The 19,348-nt window shown below is 39.7% G+C and overlaps 1 protein-coding gene across 1 annotated transcript in view; it reads right to left on the bottom strand.

The window, feature by feature from the left end:
- The window catches only part of rab18a (RAB18A, member RAS oncogene family), a 49,706-nt gene extending 30,650 nt beyond the window's left edge, over positions 1–19,056 (bottom strand). The window contains exons 1-3 of the mRNA XM_073054724.1: positions 18,918–19,056; positions 12,252–12,307; positions 3,616–3,677 (exon numbers count right to left, since the gene is read on the bottom strand). Of these exons, the coding sequence (XP_072910825.1) occupies positions 3,616–3,677; positions 12,252–12,307; positions 18,918–18,985 (186 nt within the window). The 5' untranslated portion in view covers positions 18,986–19,056. The remainder of the gene's footprint in view (positions 1–3,615; positions 3,678–12,251; positions 12,308–18,917) is intronic.
- Between the last annotated feature and the right edge of the window lie 292 nt (positions 19,057–19,348).

Below are 19,348 nucleotides of genomic sequence, written 5' to 3'. Positions count from 1 at the left end.
TCATGAACATTTTCATCTACATATATTACAAAGATGATGCAGAAGCACAGTAGAAGCTTCACAGAAAAGGATTTAGTTGAACGTGGGTCCTTTCCTGATAGGAGTAAGCTCCATTAAGACCAAGGTATATTTTGACTCTAAAATAAAAGTTAGAGCATGAGCAGCTGGAGGTGTCTGATTACAGAAGAGTTTGAAAAGATAATGGACAATGAAGTAAGCAGAGGCAAGAACGCACCCATACAGACAGTCACCAATAAGTCATAGTCAGGAGATTGGGGCTGAGAGGAATATTGGATCAGCCATGATGAAATGGCAGAGCAGACTCAATGGCCAAATGCTGCTCCGATATCTTACGGTCTCAGCAGCTTTTGCTCAGTGGACTACACAGAGCAACTACTACTATAAAACAGATCAGGCATTTAAGGGTAGTTCTGCTAAACCATAAACACTCTTAAACATTAAAAAAGAACAGAAGGATAGACAAATGAAGTGGCCAGAGGCACAAATGCCAACACATTGATGAAGCTGCATAATTCTATACTATAAATATTACTGAAAACACTAGCAAAATATCTGACTGTATATAAAAAAATCAAGTTTTGATCCATTCAATTACAAGCTCTATGTAAAGTGAACTGAAATGAAGGGCGAGGGGAGGGGAAGGGGTTGCAGTGCAGCAATTAAACTGCAAGATATTTGATGGTTGCTCCAAAACCATCAATATAAATTTAGAGCAGCACACACAAAATGCTGGAGGAACTCCGCAGGCCAGGCAGCATCTACAGAAAGGAATAAACAGTCAATGTTTCAGGCTGAAGAGTCCTGATGATGATTCTTGGCCTGAAATGTCGACTTTTTATTCTTTGTCACAGATGCTGCCTAGCCTGGTGAGTTCCTCCAGCATTGTGTGTGGGTTGCTTTGGATTTCTAGCACCTGCAGATTTTGTGTTTGTGAATATAAATTTAGAACAGCCATTCAAGGTAGAAGCCAAGTGCAAGACAAATAATTTGCCTTCAAGTGCACATGTTGGACGCATAGACCATCAGAATCCAATGTCAGGGCAACAATACAAGTCAAGATATTTCCGGCAAAAGCTATTTCAGGAGTAACTCAAAGATTTTAAAAAGGCTTCCAATCTAATTTTAAAGTAACAATTCCTAACCTACCGTAGATTCCGGATTTTAAGCCGCTACTTTTTTCCCACATTTTGAACAGCTTTGAACTTTGCGGCCAATAATCCGATGCGGCTAATGCAAGGTTTTTTTCATGCCGCCTCGTAAACATTTTGCCTCGTAACAGTAGACCAATAAAATTGATGAGTAGTTCACAGAGGTCCAATGAAATTGTACGATAAATCAAGCGCACTTTCACAATTAAATTATTGTAAATCAGTCATTTGTACTCACCCTCATCAACATGGAAAACACTCGAAGCATTGTGCTACCTACCCTCTTAGTTTAAACTATATTTGTTTTCTGTACTACATCGCGGGATGCTATGACGACACACCCGGTTTCGCGGCGTCTTGTGGGAAAATGCCGTTTGCGATGAAACGGAAAGGAGGGGGTCGAGCGGCGGAGCGGCTTTGGATCCGAGCGAAATCTGCTTTTAAATGCCGTTTGCGATGAAACGGAAAGGAGGGGGGGAGCGGCATTACGCGAGCGGCTTTGGATCCGAGCGAACTCTGCTTTTAAGTTAAAGGTATCAATAACTTTTCCTGGTAGGCTGCAGTATATATATTTTTTACCAGTCGTTAGGAGATATTGGAATGTTGTTCAGTAAAGAAGTATACGCAACGTATATTTAAAAGTAGCCGCGTACGGGCACGGTTCGAAAAAAAGCATTTGCAATATGTATTTGTTTTTGTTACCATATGGATTTAATTAAAAGTTAAAAAAATCCTCACGTGTAATATCTTTCTGTGTAAATATCTCATATTACAACGTGGGACACCTGCGGCCGAAAATCCGGTGCGGCCTTTACATTTAAAAAAATGATTTTATTTCTAAAATTAGTGCCAGCGGCTAAAAATCAGGTGCGCTCTGTAGTCCGGAATCTACGGTATGTACCTCAAGCTTGACTTTTATGAGACAGACCCCTATTAAACAGGTGTTCTCAATGCTTAAGGGTTAAAATATGTGTATGCATTTGCTTATTCAAACAGTACCAAGCTCTCTTTTCTCTTTAATAGTCATGACCTCCAAGAATTTTGCTCTGAGATTCTTCATGTATCTGCTGCCAGACTTAAGCCACTATATCTGAAGCTCAAGAATTTAATTCCTAAATCTCTTCCTTCTATTCCTCCTTTACGGTGACTCTTTGCTACCATTCATGGCTAATGTTTTGATTAATAAAGCAACAATTTAGGGAAACTACCTCATGGCTTTTTCCAACAACCATGAATGTACAAAGTAGAATCAATAAAGAGATCAAGGAATTTTTTTGTAAACTTAGTAACATACTACCGTAGATTCCGTACTACAGAGCGCACCTGATTAAAAGCCGCAGGCTCTAATTTTAGAAAGAAAATCAATTTTGTACTTGTACAAGCCGCACCGGATTTTAAGCCGCAGGTGTCCCACGTTGTAATATGAGATATTTACACAGAAAGATATTACAGGTGAGGATTTTTTAATTTTTAATTAAATCCGTATGGTAACATAAACAAATACATATTGCAAATGCTTTTTTTCGAACCGTGCCTGTAACACGGCTACTTTTAAATATACATACGTATCGGTAACACACAAATTACATTGCGTATACTTTTTTACTGAACAGTGCACGAACAACATTCCAATATCTCCTAACGACTGGTAAAAAAATATATACTGCAGCCTACCAGGAAAAGTTATTGATCGCCTTTAACTTAAAAGCTGCATCATCGCGCGGGTCTAATGCGCTCGCCCCCACCTTTCCGTTTATCGCAAACCAGTATTTCCCCACAAGACGCGGCGAAACCGGATGTGACGTCATAGCATCCCGGGATGTAGTACAGAAAACAAATATACTTAAAACACTTCTAACTTTAACTAGAAAATACTAACAAATGAATTACTAAGCGAAAATATTATAAACTAAATAACTGCCATAAAGGCAGCACAATGCTTTTCTTCGAGTGTTTTCCATGTTGATGAGGGTGAGTACAAATGACTGATTTACAATAATTTAATTGTGAAAGTGCGCTTGATTTATCGTACAATTTCATTGGACCTCTGTGAACTACTCATCAATTTTATTGGTCTACTGTTACGAGGCAAAATGTTTTTGGCGGCATGAAAAAAAAACATGCATTAGCCGCACCGTAGTAAAGGCCGCAGTGTTCAAAGCTGTTCAAAGCGTGGGAAAAAAGTAGCGGCTTATAATCCGGTATCTACGGTATTTAATTACAAAAAAAAGGTGCTATTTTGTTTTGCTTAAGGTAGGGTAGCACTGTTTGCACTAATATTTAATTCAGAGTCATGATACTGCCTTTATGCACAAGTCTACAGAGTAATTTTAGAGACTCGTCTACTTACTCTACTCCTCTTGAATTCACCTTTAAGATGCTAGTCTATTTCCAACACAGAGTTTAAGTGCAATTTAAAGACCTGTTATTCAAATCCTTTACTCACCCATATGGCAAGTTTTGCTTTATTTCCATCAACTGCAATTGTTTTCACTTTGAAGTCAACACCTACAAAAGAAAAAAAAACTTAATTTCCAAAGCAGCATTTAGAGAGGCAAGGGAATATGCAAAGAATGGAGAGATATAGATCATGTGCAGGTAGATAGAATTAGTAAAATTTGGCATCATATCTCAGGTATTATTGGCAGAACCTTTAAGTTACTTTGGAATTTATTAGCAATTTATCTACAACATGCTCTGAATCTTTTTGCACCATTCTTGCTTAGAAGCACTTGTACTGAACCAAAGAATCCTGATATTTTATGGGATCATAACTTATTGTTCACCTTATGAAAACTCCCTCCCTCTGTGACCTTGTAAATTTCCCCTTCTCTAGATATATTTAGCAACTAAAATAAGGAATTTTTCAATGTGAACTAACATAATGCAAACATTATAGAGTTAAATTTGAACTACCATAGCATATAACAATTTTGCAATATGCCCACAAACAGAATATCAGATTTGGCAAAACCAATATTAGGGATATGGTAAAATGATGAACAGAATAACAACTACTATAAACTACTATACCTAGCCAAGTTAAATCTGTTTTCAGTTATATTAAGTCAGGTGATTTTGTCTGAATTGTGTTTTGTGGCAATAATGCAAGAACTGGTTAATAATGAAGGTTATGTTGCAACAGCTGTTGCTGACACAAGCAAATCTGAAAGCAGACTTAAACATTTATTAAGCACGTACAAACTCAGAGCCTTCAGACACTTATCTTCAGTTTAATACATTTATCGAACAAGAATCAGACAACAAGGAAGAGGCTCCTGTAAACACACTCACATTGTCAAGATGACTTGTTTTTGTGTGCTGAAAGCTGACTGATGAAACCAAAATGGGGCCTAGAGTCTGTATAATATAAGCTGGGTGGCAACTGATAGGAAGATGGGTGGTAGTTTATGACATGGTGCAATCTTTCAACTATTTGTGCAGAGCTTTTGCCTGTTCCTGATGTACGAACTCAGAAGTTCTTATTCCAATCCAAACACTCCTTTCCTATTTTGAGCAGATGTGGAATCAGGGATTCCCCGGAGTCAGCTGGGATATTTCAAATTTTCCCAGGGAGACCTTGAGAACATCCTTGAGTGCCTTCCTCTGTTCATCTGGTATCTGCTTCCCAGGGCAAAGCTCAGAATGCAGGGCATCTAGTGTTGCCTGCATTACTAGGTTCTCAGTGCTGGGAACATTTGTCTGAGAGAGGATGCTAATATCGATTCAGCCATCTTTCCAATGGATCTGGTAGATTATATTAAGACAGTATAGACATCATCTCTCTGATGCAGCGATCAGAAGTATAAAGGAGAGCAGAATTCAGAATCAGAATGTTTATTATCACTGACGTATGTTCTGAAATTTGTTGCTTTATGGCAGTTCAGCACAAGACATAAAAATTACTATAATTTACCTAAAAATAAATTGTGCAAAAGAGGTACATTGAGGGTTCATGAACAGTTAAGAAATCTGATGGGAGAGGGGAAGAAGCTGTTCTTAAAATGTTGAGCGTGCATCTTCAGGCTCCTGGATTTTCTCTATGATGGGAGTAATGAGCTGGTAGTACTAAGAATTCAAAATGAGAAGCAAGGACTCACTGTTCAAAAACTGGCAGATTTGTTTTTATTGTAGATTCTTAATATCAGTTGTTTCTTTTTCATTCTCTGTCCTGCATTTATTCAAACTCTGAACTGAACTGGGGCAGCACAGTTGCATCATAGCGGTTAGTATAACGCTTTACGAGTTCAAGTCCCACCACTATCTGTAAGGAGTTCATATATCTCCCCTTGACTGTGTGGGGTTCTTCCATGTGCACCAGTTTCCCTCCACATTCCAAAGATGTACAGTTTAGGAAGGTGTGGGCTTGTTGTGTTGGTGCCAGAAGCTTGGCGACATTTTTGGACTGCGTTGGTTGTTGACGCAAACAACGCATTTCACTGTCACAAAATTATGTCAATACAGAACAACAGTCATGTTGAGTAACAGATAAAACTAATCCAAATGACTACCCAATAGTCAGAAACACAGAAAGAAACACCAAGCTGAGATATATGAGCAAATGGCATTTCTTTATGCCAACAGCATACAATTCATGTTCTAGTTCCAATTTATTATGTACAAAATAGCATGAGAGTTAATTCACAGCGTGGTTTAAGATTCACTCATTTCCCTTTGATTTCAGTGGGATTTGAACCATATAATTTGTACAATGCTGCATTGTAACTCATTTAACCTACCTGAACTGGAAAGTGATTATTCATATTTATCCTAACAAAGCCTCCCTTCAGTTTATACATTGTTGTTAAGCCTCCCATTAGTCATGGAAAACAATCCAAGACTAGCCAATTTTATACTGAAAATTATTCCAGTCCTAATAAAATCTTCATAAATCTGCTCTCTACCACAGTGACATCTTTCCTGTGATGCGGTAGCTAGAACTATACATGGTAATAATGTTGTGGTTTAAACAGAGCCTTGATATAATGAAGACAGGAAAGGACTCAAGAAGGGAATTATGATACCCAGAAGGGGCCACAAAAAGTCTTTGGCAAGTAGAATTTAAGAGAATCCCAAGACATTATATACATATACTCAGTGGCCACTTTATTAGGAATACCAGCTCATTAATACAAATTTCTAATCATGTGGCAATAACTCAATGCATTAAAGCATACAGACATGGTCAAGAGGTTCAGTTGTTGCTCACAGCAAACATCAAAGTGGGGAAGAAATGTGATGTCAGTGACTTTGATCATGGGATTGTCGGTGCTCGATGGGGTGGTTTAAGTATCTTAATAACTACTGATCTCCTGGAACTGTGGGATGCAGAAGAGGATCTCTAAACGCACAATATGTCAAACCTTGAAGTGGATGGGCTACCGCAGCAGAACACCAACTGGTTCCACTCTTGTACCTAGTTGAAGGATTTGATGAGGTCCTACTTGAGTAACTTACATCAGTACTTACCAAGAAGGATGTGGAGGATAGGGAGGGTAGTGTGAAGCATGTTCATATGCTAGGGCATTTTGAGATAAAGGAGGTGGTACTGTTAGGTTTTTTAAAGAACATTAAGGCGGATAAGGATATGTTTCCATGGCCTGATGGGATGTACCCCAAGTTATTGAGATGAGACTGCTGGGACTTTGACCAATATTTGCATGTCCTTTCTAGACAGAGGCAAGGCCCAAGGACTGGCAAGTAGTTAATTGTTCCATTATTCAAGAAGGGGAATGGAGATAATCCTGGGAACTAAAGATTAGTGTGTCGCAATTTACTGGACAAGATTATCCAAAGTTCAAAGTAAATTCATTGTCAAAGTACATATATGTCACCATATCCAACCCTGAGATTCATTGTCTTGTAAGAATAAGATGGTGCCGGTGAACCACAGTGAAGTTCTAAGGGACATGTACGTACGGTTCATGAGGATAGGATTATAAGCATTTGGAAAACTGTGGCCTATCGGGAAAAGTCACATGTTTTTGTGCGGGTCAAATCACATCATACTAACTTGAATGAGTTTCTTTCTGAGGACATGACAAAGGTGATCAATAATGGAAGAGCTCTGGATGTTGTCTACGTGGATTTCAGTAAGGCGTTTGACAGGGTCCCCTCTGGAAAACCCATCCAGAAGATTAAAATAAATGAGATCTATAGTGATTTGGCTGTTTGGATTCAGAATTGGTTTGCCCATAGAAGACAAAGGAATGGTCAATGGGACTTATTTTATTCTGTGTTGGAGGTCTGTGACATGTGAAGTTTTGCAGGGATGGAAACGTAGATAGGTAGGTTAGTAAGTATGCAGATTATACTGCATACTTTGGCGGATTGGCGGTGTTGTGGATAGCACAGGAGATTGCCAAGGATATAGTATGATAAAGATCAGTTGTAGATGTGGGTGGAAAAATGACATATGGAGTTTAATCCAGCCAAATGTGATGAGTTGCACTTCGGCAGATCAAACATAAAGGGTCAGTATACTGTTAATGGCAATTCCCTTAACATTGTTGATGCACAGAGGCATCTTGGGGTTCAGGTTTACAGATCCCTGAAAGTGGCTACACAGGATGATAAGGAGATAACAGCAGCATATAGTATGTTTGCCTTTGCTAGTCAATGAATTGATTCGAAAGTCAGGAAGTTATGTTGCAACTTTATATAGCTCCAGTTAGGCTACATCTTGAGTATTACATTCAATTCTAGTCACCCTATTTATTTTAGTGTATTTATTTAGATATATAGTGTGGAACAGGCCCTTCTGGCTCAAATGAGGGCCCAGCAACCCACCTATTCAACCCTAGCCTAATCACAGGGCAATTTGCAGTGACCAATTAGCATACTAACAGGTACATCTTTGGACTGTCGAAGTAAATTGTAGCAAATGGAGGAAGCCCACATGCTCACAAGAAGGACATACAGATTTCTTACAGAGGATGCCAGAACCGAACTCTGACACGCCGAGCTGTAATAATGTCGCACTAACCACAACACTCTACTTAATATTATAGAAAGAATGTGAAGGCTTTGGAGGGGGTGCAGAAGAGGCTTATCAGGATGCTGCCCAGAACATGCTATAAGAGGTTGGAAAAATTGCATTGTGAAGCCTGAGCAGTGAGGTGTGTAGAATTGAGAGGCAGAGATCTAGTAAACAGCTGATGTCCTTTTCCCAGGGTTTAAATGTCTAATACTAGGGAGCATGCATTTTGGGAGAGAAAGGACGCAAGTTCAAACAAGACATGCTGGGCAATTTTTTTTAAAAAAAACCAGAATGGCAGTACCTGGAATGTGCTACTAGGGTGATACAGACAGGCAAATACTACAGGCATTCAAGAGGCTCTTACATGAAAGTTCAGGAAATTGGAAAGATATGGGTATTCTGTAGGCTGAATAGATCAGTCTATTTAAGCATTAACTTTATACCCGAGGAAGCAGAGGCATTGGTGAGCTTGTTTGGTTGTGGCATCTATTTGGTTGGACCAGGACAGGCTATTGATGATGTTCACTTCTAGGAACTTGAAGCTCTCTACCCCTTCAACATCAACACTGTTGATATAGACAGGAACATGTACACAGTCCTCCCCTCTTTCTGAACTCAATTATCAGGTTCTTAAGCCTCACCATTTCTGAGATGTGCTTGCGTGCGATGATCCCTGTGGCAAAGTTAGCACTAACCCAAATGCAGTGACAGCAGTCCTGTTTTCCATGAAACAGTCTCTCAAGTTATTTAAAGTTCGGCATCTTACCGCAGATACCAACGCTGCTCCCGGACAGCCCCGTGATGCTGCGGAGTCCGCCCAAATGTTCCGGGCAGAAGCAGCACTCAAACAGTAGGTTCCGTCCGGTCTATCAGTGAATTTTTGCTCTTACTTTAAAATTTTATTTTCTTTTGCCTCTAGGTCCCAATACTCCCTAGAAACTCAAGTTTGACTTGAGAATTACATAGGCTCATCAGGACTCATCATTGAAAGGCATTTTCTTTGTTCTCCAATGCTTCTCACACTTTCACTGCTACTGAAAATTCACTCAATTTCTCTCTTCCCAAGCACCACAAACAGTCTCAGGCACAAAACATTAACTGCATTTCTCTTTCCACAGATACAGTCTGACCAGCTCAAGATTCACATTTTCTGGCCTTTCTTTTCAGATTTCCAGCAACTGCAGGTTATTTTTTTGATTTTCATCATAAAATTTAGTCTCCCTTGGGTTCAAGAAAACAAATTAAAATTGCTGTGGTCAGTAAGGCCTATGCACTTTTATAATTTTTTTTTTAAAAATTGCATATTTTTTCTACTGTTTTTAATTTTCTTCCCTTAAACATTTGGGGGCTCTGTATCAAGAAATAGACCATTAATGTATTTGCTTTGAAACTGGCAACATAAAACATTCCTAGGTAAACTTATATTTAAAAACTACTCTGCAAAAAACATTTGAACCACTACTCAGCAGAGTAACCCAAATGCACTACTGAAATTTTTTTGCTTACCATTTCAACAATTGTTATGGCTTAAATAGGATTGACAGCTTGTCTTTTACTGCCAAATTTTTCAATCAAAATACTCTGCATTCACACATATTCAGAACTGCGATGCGATTGCAGACTCTTTTCACTTGCATCTCCTGTAGCCAACAAGAAATTAATTCCTTCAGTCTGCTTGAGATCTGATCCATTTTCCAGATGTGAAAGGATACGACTGGCATTGCACCAATTGTGCTCAGGGGTTTCTTGCTTCATTTATGAGCAGTTGCATGCCAATTCCAAGACACCTCAGCAACTGATTTTCAAAATAGAATAGTATAATACTTCTCTTACAACACTATGCACAACAGAATGTCTTACATAAGGGATATCTTCAAATAATGGAGGCAAGGGTAAATGAAGGGAGGCACGAAAATGCACAGCAAGTCCAGTTATATATCAACAACTAGCAAGCAAATTAAGAGTATAACTGCATCATACATATAGGTCACAAAAACAACCTGGAATGGGAAAGATGTGTTGCTGGAAAAATAAACAAAAAACCAACTGGTGAACTGAAAAAAAGTTGCAGTAGAGTGAAGCAAATACACAAGGGCTAATTTTGAGCACTGCCTAAGATTTCCAGAACAGAGAACTATAGGATGTCATCAAGAGAGAAACAATGAATATTTTTAAAAGGTCAACCACATGAGGCAATGTCAAATATCTTGGTGATGGGCCTGTGCTTAAAGTGATACAATTCCTATTGCAATGGTGCTTCTACAGGTAGATCTGGGGCAGGAAATTGGAAGGTTCTGAACCAATGACAGAAAAATTAGTGCAGTTAGTTGTGAAGCAGTGATGTTCAGATGAAATGAAACAAAGTAGTTTAGACCTGCCAATCAGTAATAACTTCAAGCCCCACTTCGTATAGCAGATGCCAACCAAGTATTTCACAATTCATTTCTGTCAATTAGGTAAATAGGGAAAGGGCAGTAGTTAATAAATCAACTTTATTTATAGTAGCGTTACAGTTCTTAGTGAGGTATTCTACAGCACTGTCAGATCGAAAGTTCAAGGCTATTGGCCAAGCAGCAATGAAAGATAAGCAAGTGATTGTCAAGTCTGGATGGTGAGTTTTGGATTTCACTTACTGTAGCAGATGTGGCATTTCTACAAACCTATTTTTCTTGTGCTTTTAGGCATTAAAGCTAGACTGGAAGGTGGTGTTCAAGAAACTTTGTAAGTTATTGCAGTGCATTTTGCAGATAACACAGTTTGCAACCAGAATGTAGGTAATTAACAGCGCAATGTTTTATCCTAATCAATCCAATCATTATCGTTTTGAGTTTATTGAGTGACACAAAGTTGCCAAGTTATATTACTTTATGGCTCTGATACTCCTCTAAACTAGCCGCATTTACCTCATCCCTCTAAACTTTTTTCATCCAGGATGCTGCCTGGATTAGAGAGCATGTCTTGAGGAAAGGCTGAACGAGCTAGGTAGGGTTTCTCTCTTTGCAGCAAAGGAGGATGATAAGTGATTTGATTGAGATATATAAAATAATAAGAGACATTTAGCATAGACTCCTCAATCCAAATTCTAGAAGATCCTGTCCCTCATAATTCCTTCCAGTAATTTCTCCAACATAGATGTTAGGCTTACTGCAATCACATAGCAACTGCTTCATTCCAAACATTATGAATGAAAGTGAACACAATGGATTCATCAGCAAATATCTCCACTTTATGGAAAAAAAACAGAAGTTACTAAAATACAATGACTGAACAACTTGAATCTAATTGAAACAGGGGATATTGTTTTTAAAGGGTGAAGAGGCTGAAGGGAAAATTTGGGTGAGGTATTCAAAATGTTAAGATGATTTGAAAGGAAGGGAAGAACCTGTTTCCATTGGCAAAAGGGCCAGTAGCTACAGTAAGTTAAGGTTATTAGCAACATTACAATGGTGGAGATTTGGGGAATTTATTTGTATGCAATGCCTCCCAGAGCTGTGGAAATAAATTCAATTGTAACTTTATAAAAGAAAACAGATTGAGTACGTGAAAAGGAAAAAAGCAGGAATATGGGGTCAACTGGATAACTGGGAGGCACAACATGTGAGTGATTTCTCTCCATGCTCTATGAACTTACAGTGCATTTGGCTGCTTGCCAAAACCAACCAGAAATTCAACAAAATATTCCACTTTCTCTCCAGTGAAATTCAAAGGAAACATGGTTCAGTTAAAACAATGAGAGGGTGCTTTTAAACAAGGCAATATTTGGAATTTATATCTGCATTGAACCTTATTTATAACTAGTGTGCAAACTTCCATTAGATACCAAAAGTGAAGATGTCCCATTTCTACAGAGATATCTACATTTAGACAAGTGCAAAGAAATAGGAAGATTTGAGAAATTATATTGTAAAGTTCCCTAATTTTCAGAAGCAGGCTTCTTAATTACCAGGTTGCTAATTTTTCATGTTTTAGTTTTATTAATATTGAGGAATAATTTGGGGCTCTTTTCTGTAAGAGCTCCAATTCATTTATTGCATGAAGTACAGTAGATTCAATGATGTTGCTCACAAGATTAATTTCACTAATCTACTGCAAGACAAACTTACCAATTGTTGCAGCAAGTTCTGGGTCAAAGGTATCATCTGTAAACCGTAAGAGTAAACTGAAAATAGAGAATAACACGTCATATGATAAATAAAGCTCTGATTTTATTACAGATTAAAAAGAGGACATGTCAGAACATTGCAATTTAACATGTATAATTCATTATGGATGGATTGATAAACAAGTCCACTTGTGGGAAACCATTCAGTAAAATGAGTACTTCCCCAAATGCAATCATTGCAGTTTAGCATCGAGAAACAACAGCTTAAACAGCATCACAGTACTCAACAAAATATTTCCCTACTGTTAAGAACCTGTGAATGACTCAAATACTTTAGAGATCACAAGAACAGATTCAGTTCATTACAAATGAGAAGCAAACATTTGTGCAAAATAAAAGGGAAAATAGTTTTTTTTAATGATTTAACAATCTGAATTGAGAATAGAAAAAAATCCTGGGGATAAACTTTTTTTTTAAAACTACAGATGTTTAGATGTTAAATATTGCAATTAAAAATAAGATGTAGATTTTCTAGTATACTCTGGCAGTGCTGAATAGAGGCAGATATGTTTGTCATTAAGCTAAGGGGCAAACATTAAAAAAAATGCAATTTTATTATTTATCTCAGCACACTTCTTTCATATACTAAAGCTCTCACGTTCTGGCTGTCTGTCACCTCCAATTAGCACAAACGGTGCATTACAGTGGCACTTCTTTTTGGCTAAATCGACTTAAAATGTGCTAACTTACAGAATGCAGGAAAAGTTCAGGGTTATATATTCATATAAAATTGCTCATTCACAAAATTCAACAGGCTGGCTTTCACCCTAGAGCCAATCTGCCATCATGGAAATCGGGACGCGACACAACAACGCTTGCGCACGGCCAGCCTCAGCAGCGACACCAACTAGAGCAAAAGGGCAGGGCAGGGCAGCTCTATTTCGAGCGGTCATATATCACCATTAGCATGTGCAGGATTGGGACAGATCTAACTGCCACCCATCAATAAGAGATCATTAAATCTTCCTCTAATGATGCACTTCTCTTTCAATATTTTTATTAGTTTCTGCATAAAGGAATACAGAGTACAAGATGATATATATTACAAGTAAAAAAAAGTACCAAATACATTGTATTAAAAATACAGTTACAACCACTAAACCCTGTATTCATAAAAATTAATTTAAATCGTAATATTGAAATATAAAAAAATTTGGTATACAGAAAAAAAATCTAAACCCACTACCAAAGTCAAAGCTGTTAGGAAAAGCAAGTAAAAAAAAGGGGAGGAAACCTTACCATATAATAAAATATATTATTAGCCACCATCTGTACTTCTACAACAAATCAAAGGTTTTGAAAATAAGTCAAAAATGGTCCCCACAACGTATAAAAGTTTTGACTGGATTCAAAAACTGAACATCGGATCTTCGCTAAATTTAAGCATGACATAACATCCCGTAACCCATAATGACATACTTCGAGTCACCCACAAAACCCTTTGCTACAGTCAAAGGACAGCGGTGACTATGTCATGTCCATTTAGGAGAGCGCCAACCACATAATCAAGAATAATCAGCTTCCTTTTGTATTACTGCTTCGTATCTTCCATCTAGCATTAGGGTAAGAAAAAATATGGTCAGCCTAATTATGCCGTGTGGAAAGAGAAGGGGGATGCCAAACGTCATCGAGAAGCAGTAAGGAGAGGGAGAGAACAAGAATCAGATGAGGCCAGGGCTGCACGACTCCAGGATCAGAGAGTCAGGACAAAAAAAGATGAGAGGAGAGGCATGCACGTCTCCAGAACGACAACAGGCACAGAAGGAGGAGAGAGGAAGAGACAAAGGAGCTGAGAAATGCATATCTCCAAAATCAGAGACAAAGAACAAACAGCAGAAGAGATGAAGAGACAGCACATGAAAGGACTGCACGTCTCCAGAATGGCAACGAGAGGCACAAGGGTAGCTGATCAACCAGAAATATTGCCAACAGAAGTGTCTTTCGTTAAACGAGGAGGAGCTATATTTGCCTTGCTACCCATCTTTCTTCTTTAATAAACTGGTTTTTATTCTTCAATTTCCAAAACAAAGCAATACCAATAGCATTAAGGAAAATTTAATGTTCATACTGGTCACATCAGACTGCACTACCTTTCTCTCAAAGGATGCCCCAACGGGTCACCCCGTTGTCTAGTAATCATACTACAATTGATTTAGATGTGTCTAGAAGTGCAATATTGCATTGAAGAGTATATGCAATCATCTAACCATCTCAAAATATGGTAATAGTAAAATATACTTTGCAGACACTGGGTAACCACAACTTTTTCAGTGCAAAATCAATGAATAAACACAATAGAACTTTTTTCACCAAATCCAGTTTCCTATCTACTTATGAATTATAACTCAGCAATTACAAAATCTCCACTTGCAGTGACTGTTTAAACACAAGTCTTCTGAACAGGTCACTGCACTGGAAACTACAAATTCCTCACTATCTAACATTGGATAACTGCAACTTCTTCCCAGTACAGCATGAACTGACTTCAACTCTTAACCTGCAACATGTAATGTTATAAACAACAAGGAACAGCAAGCATATGGAATAGTTTTCCAATTCATCTCCTCATACACCCTGGCTAGGCACAAATTCTAATCCTCCAGTTTTACTGGGTTAAGATTCCAGAAGCTCCCAGCCAACAGCATTGTGGGAGTACCTTCAATGTTCATGTTTAGCAGTCACACAGAAGTAACACACCATAACTGTACAAAGAAATAAAGGACAATGAACATTGGTCTTGCCTATATTAAATTTTTAATGTTAAAAATAAATCTCCTACTATGTAATATCCTGTCAGCAGGTAATTACATTCCTTTTACAAAGTATGCTCACTTTCCAATAAAGCGTCACCGAGTAATCATATTTTCTCTAGCACATTGCCAAAGTGAGCAAAACCCTCCATCTGCCACCACACAGCGCTAATGTTTAATGCCGACCTCTCATTCAGAGCAGCATTACTTGGGTGGTGGGGTGGAGATACATCAATGTAAGGTGCTCCTTCCCTCCCCTGCTCTGCAAGTCACCCTTGGGCAAGATGTAGCACCTGCTTAGCATCCTGATCAGGATCAGGAGAAGCCAGTGGTGCATGCACATAGGAGCAGCTGATGCACATCACAAGACCTGGTTATGCAATCACTGATGAAGAGTATTGATAATGGCTGGGGTCACCCATCTTGTAAAGACATTGCCCAGAAGGAGGCAATGCCAAACCACTTCTGTAGAAAATTTGCGACCAATCGCATTCATGGAAAGACCAGTCATACGACACAGCACAGAGTGAACAAACTAGCAGTAAACTGCAACCCCCAAGTTTCATAGAAACCTACAGCACTCTTACTGCCCATCTTATCCAGACCATGATGATCTTAACCAGACCACATACATTCAAATGCTGCTCATAGACTTCAGTTCAGCATTCAACACAATCATTCCTCAGAAACTGATTGGAAAGCTGAAAGTGCAGGGCCTGAACACCTCCCTCTGCAACTGGATCCTAGACTTCCTGACTGGGAGACCTCAGTCAGTCTGGATCGGAAGCAGCATCTCCAACACCATCACACTGAGCACGGGGGCTCCCCAGGGCTGTGTGCTCAGTCCACTGCTGTTCACTCTGCTGACCCACGAGTGTGCGGCAATACACAGCTCGAATCACATCATCAAGTTCACCTTTGACACGACCGTAGTGGGTCTTATCAACAAGAACGACGAGTCAGCGTACAGAGAGGAGGTGCAGCGGCTAACAACCTGTCTCTGAATGTGAGCAAAACAAAAGAGATGGTTGTTGACTTCAGGAGAGCATGGAGTGACCACTCTCCGCTCAACATCGACGGCTCCTCTGTTGAGATCGTTAAGAGCACCTCTTGGTATTTACCTGGTCTCTCAACATCAGCTCCATAGCCAAGAAAGCCCAGTAGTGTCTTTACTTTCTGTGAAGGCTGGGAAAAATCTATCTCCCACCCGCCCCCCCCCCATCCTCACCACATTCTACAGAGGATGTATTGAGAGCACCCTGAGCAGCTACATCACTGCCTCGTTCGGGAATTGCACTGTCTCGGATTGCAAGACCCTGCAATGGATAGTGAGGTCAGCTGAGAAGATCATCGGGGTCTCTCTTCCCACTATTACAGATAATTACACCACACGCTGCACCCGCAAAGCTAACAGTATTGCGAAGGACCCCACGCTCCCCTCACACAAACTCTTCTCCCTCCTGCCATCTGGCAAAAGGTACCAAAGCATTCCGGCTCTCACAACCAGACTGTGCAACAGTTTCTTCCCCCAAGCCATCAGACTCCTCAATACTCAAGCGTCTAGACTGATATCTACATCATTATATTGTAATTTGTACTCTACTGTGCCTATTGTCTTGTTTATTAATTATTTCACTGACCTGCACTGTTTTGTGCACTTTATGTAGTCCTGTGCAGGTCTGTAGTCTAGTTCAGTTTTTATGTTGTTTTATGTAGTCTAGTGTAGCCTTGTGCTGTCTCACACAGTCCAGTGTAGTTTTGTGTTGTTTCATGTAGCACCAGGGTCTTGGAGGAACGTTGTTCTGTTTTTACTGTGTACTGTACCAGCAGTTTATGGTCGAAATGGCAATAAACTTGAACTTGATTTGACAATCCCATTTCCTGCAGTGGGCCAGTGCCCCGCTACTTCATTCCTATCCAAGTACCTGACCATTGTAAACATTGTAATTGTATCTGCCTCCACCACCACCTCTGCTAGCTCATACAAATATTCACCACCCTGTATGTGAGAAGCTTACCCCTCAGATCTCCTTTGAATTTCTTCCCTCTGAACCTGGACCTGTGCCTTATAGTTCCAGCCTCCACTGCCCTGCATAAAAGATTCTGACTATTTAGCCTATCCATGCCCCTCATAACTTTCAGGTCATCCATCAATTGCCCATGTTTCATTAAAAATAAACCCAGCCTTATTCAATCTCTTATTGTAGAAGAGTCTTCCATTCAGCAACAGCTTGGTGGATCTCTTCTACAATCTCTCTATTGCTACTAGAACTTTCTTGTAGCAACCAGAACCATACACAATATTCCAAGTACAGTATAATTAGCACGTTGTACAACTGCAACATGACAATTCTTATACTCGATGTCTCAGCCTATGAAGGCATGTGTACCAAATGCCTTTTTCACTACCCTACCTTGATGTTATTACTTCCAGGGAGCTATGGACTTGGATCCCAAGACCTCCATGTACATCCACATATACATCTTAAAAACCCAACAAATCGTAAAACACTGATGAAAATAATTATATTTCAGCCGATTCCTCAATCAAAAGAATTGGCTGCTCAGCCTACTTGTTGGCTTCTCTGCTTTTGGTTGCCAGAAACTCCTTGTGGTTGGAAGTCTTCAGCAACCATCAAATTCAGGGAAATTAACATTAATGAAATTGCTAGGTTCATGGGCAGCTTTCTTCAAGGTCAGAAGCAACCATCATCATCTCTATCCAATACCAAATCCAAATGCTTAAGATGGACCGCTGTTAAATTTTACCGGATAATTTTGTTAAACATCTTGGGATGTCCAGAACATTGCAGGTATCTACCATTGCTGCAATTCATTTATTGACTTCAACTTGGTATTTTGTTAGCCTCTTCATTTCAGGCAATTTTGACATTAGTTTAATTACACTTAAGGGTATAAATCTAGAAATGTGTGTTTCTTATATGAAGATATGATTATATCAGTATTTATTCTTGGATTACCAACCCTGGAATTCAGAGTGAAATGGAAAGTATTAGGTTAATAATGACAGAAATGAAGACTGTCACCTCTGGTTATGAGCATTTAAGATTGTGTGCCCTTAATGCTAGATTAGTACAATAATGGTAAAACGATAGAACTGTTTGATATAAATTTGGGCATTAAAAGGGATACAATGACAATACTACAGGCAAATGTCAGAATAATTTAGCCGAGATATGAAGTGACAATCAGGATTAAAAATGAATATAGGAGCTCAGAGCTAAGGACCACCATTTTTGGGGCCGAGTTATTAAATTTTGAGATTGCAGGCAGCGTGCTCCCTGTGTTATTGCATTCACCAGCATTTCCAGTGTTAGCTGTCATTTTAAAGTGTACATTAGTGGATGGAATAAGAGGCTTTGAACTGCTGAAACAGGGGTAAATGCTATTTAGGTTAGGTTCCGTACACAATGGTTAGGATACCCTGCCGAAGGGTCTCGGCCCGAAATGTCGGCCGTACTTTTTTCTATAGATGCTGCCTGGCCTGCTGAGTTCCTCCAGCATTTTGTTGCTTGGCTTTCTAGCACCTGTAGATTTTCTCTTGTTTGTGATTAGAATAAAGCTATTGGAGAAGGGTACTGTAAGAGGCAGCAGCGGGCTGAGCTGAAACAGTTCTTTTGTACTTCTACAGACGTCAGTTCTGTCTATCAAATTCTCTCACACTCTACCACCTATGGTATTGTTTTGGGGGTCGGAGGGGATGACACCCAAAGAGGTGTAGGCTTAGATGCTAAGGGAGCGCGCTCCGCCGGCTGTGCTGCGTCAGGGAGGCCGCGGCCTAAGGCGCAACGCCCGTATCCCGACCCAGGACCGGTAGGAGCCCGGCGCTGCCTCACCTCGACTTGCCGACGCCGCTTTCGCCAATGATTAAGATCTTGAGGGTGGTCAAGATGTCTTCGTCCATCGCCCCCTCCTCCTCTCACACCGGCGCCTGACAAAATCCCAGCTCCGAAATGACCCTCTTAATGGTTTACGACACTCCTCCCGGCAAACAAAGCATCACACTTTACGACGACAGCCTTTTTCGTCTGGAAGCCGCGCCCCGTGGAGATGTTGAAATGGGCCAGACACAGAAACGGTTCGTTCTTTGGGTCACAGGACACAGAAACAAGCCCTCCGGCCCGTCTAGTCAAGGCCGAACTGTTATTCTGTCTGGCTTCTCTGAGAAAAAAATAAATTAATTCAAAGCTAGGACGTGAAAAATTGTTATCAGAAGAAGCACCGCAGTAAGAGTAGGGGTTGATTGTTCACGGTAAGTGTGGCCTTG

Source organism: Hemitrygon akajei, chromosome 8 (genome assembly GCF_048418815.1).
Source record: "Hemitrygon akajei chromosome 8, sHemAka1.3, whole genome shotgun sequence".
Classification (NCBI taxonomy): domain Eukaryota; kingdom Metazoa; phylum Chordata; class Chondrichthyes; order Myliobatiformes; family Dasyatidae; genus Hemitrygon; species Hemitrygon akajei.
Note: the sequence above shows the minus strand (reverse complement) of the source record. Positions and strands in the feature narration are given on the sequence as shown.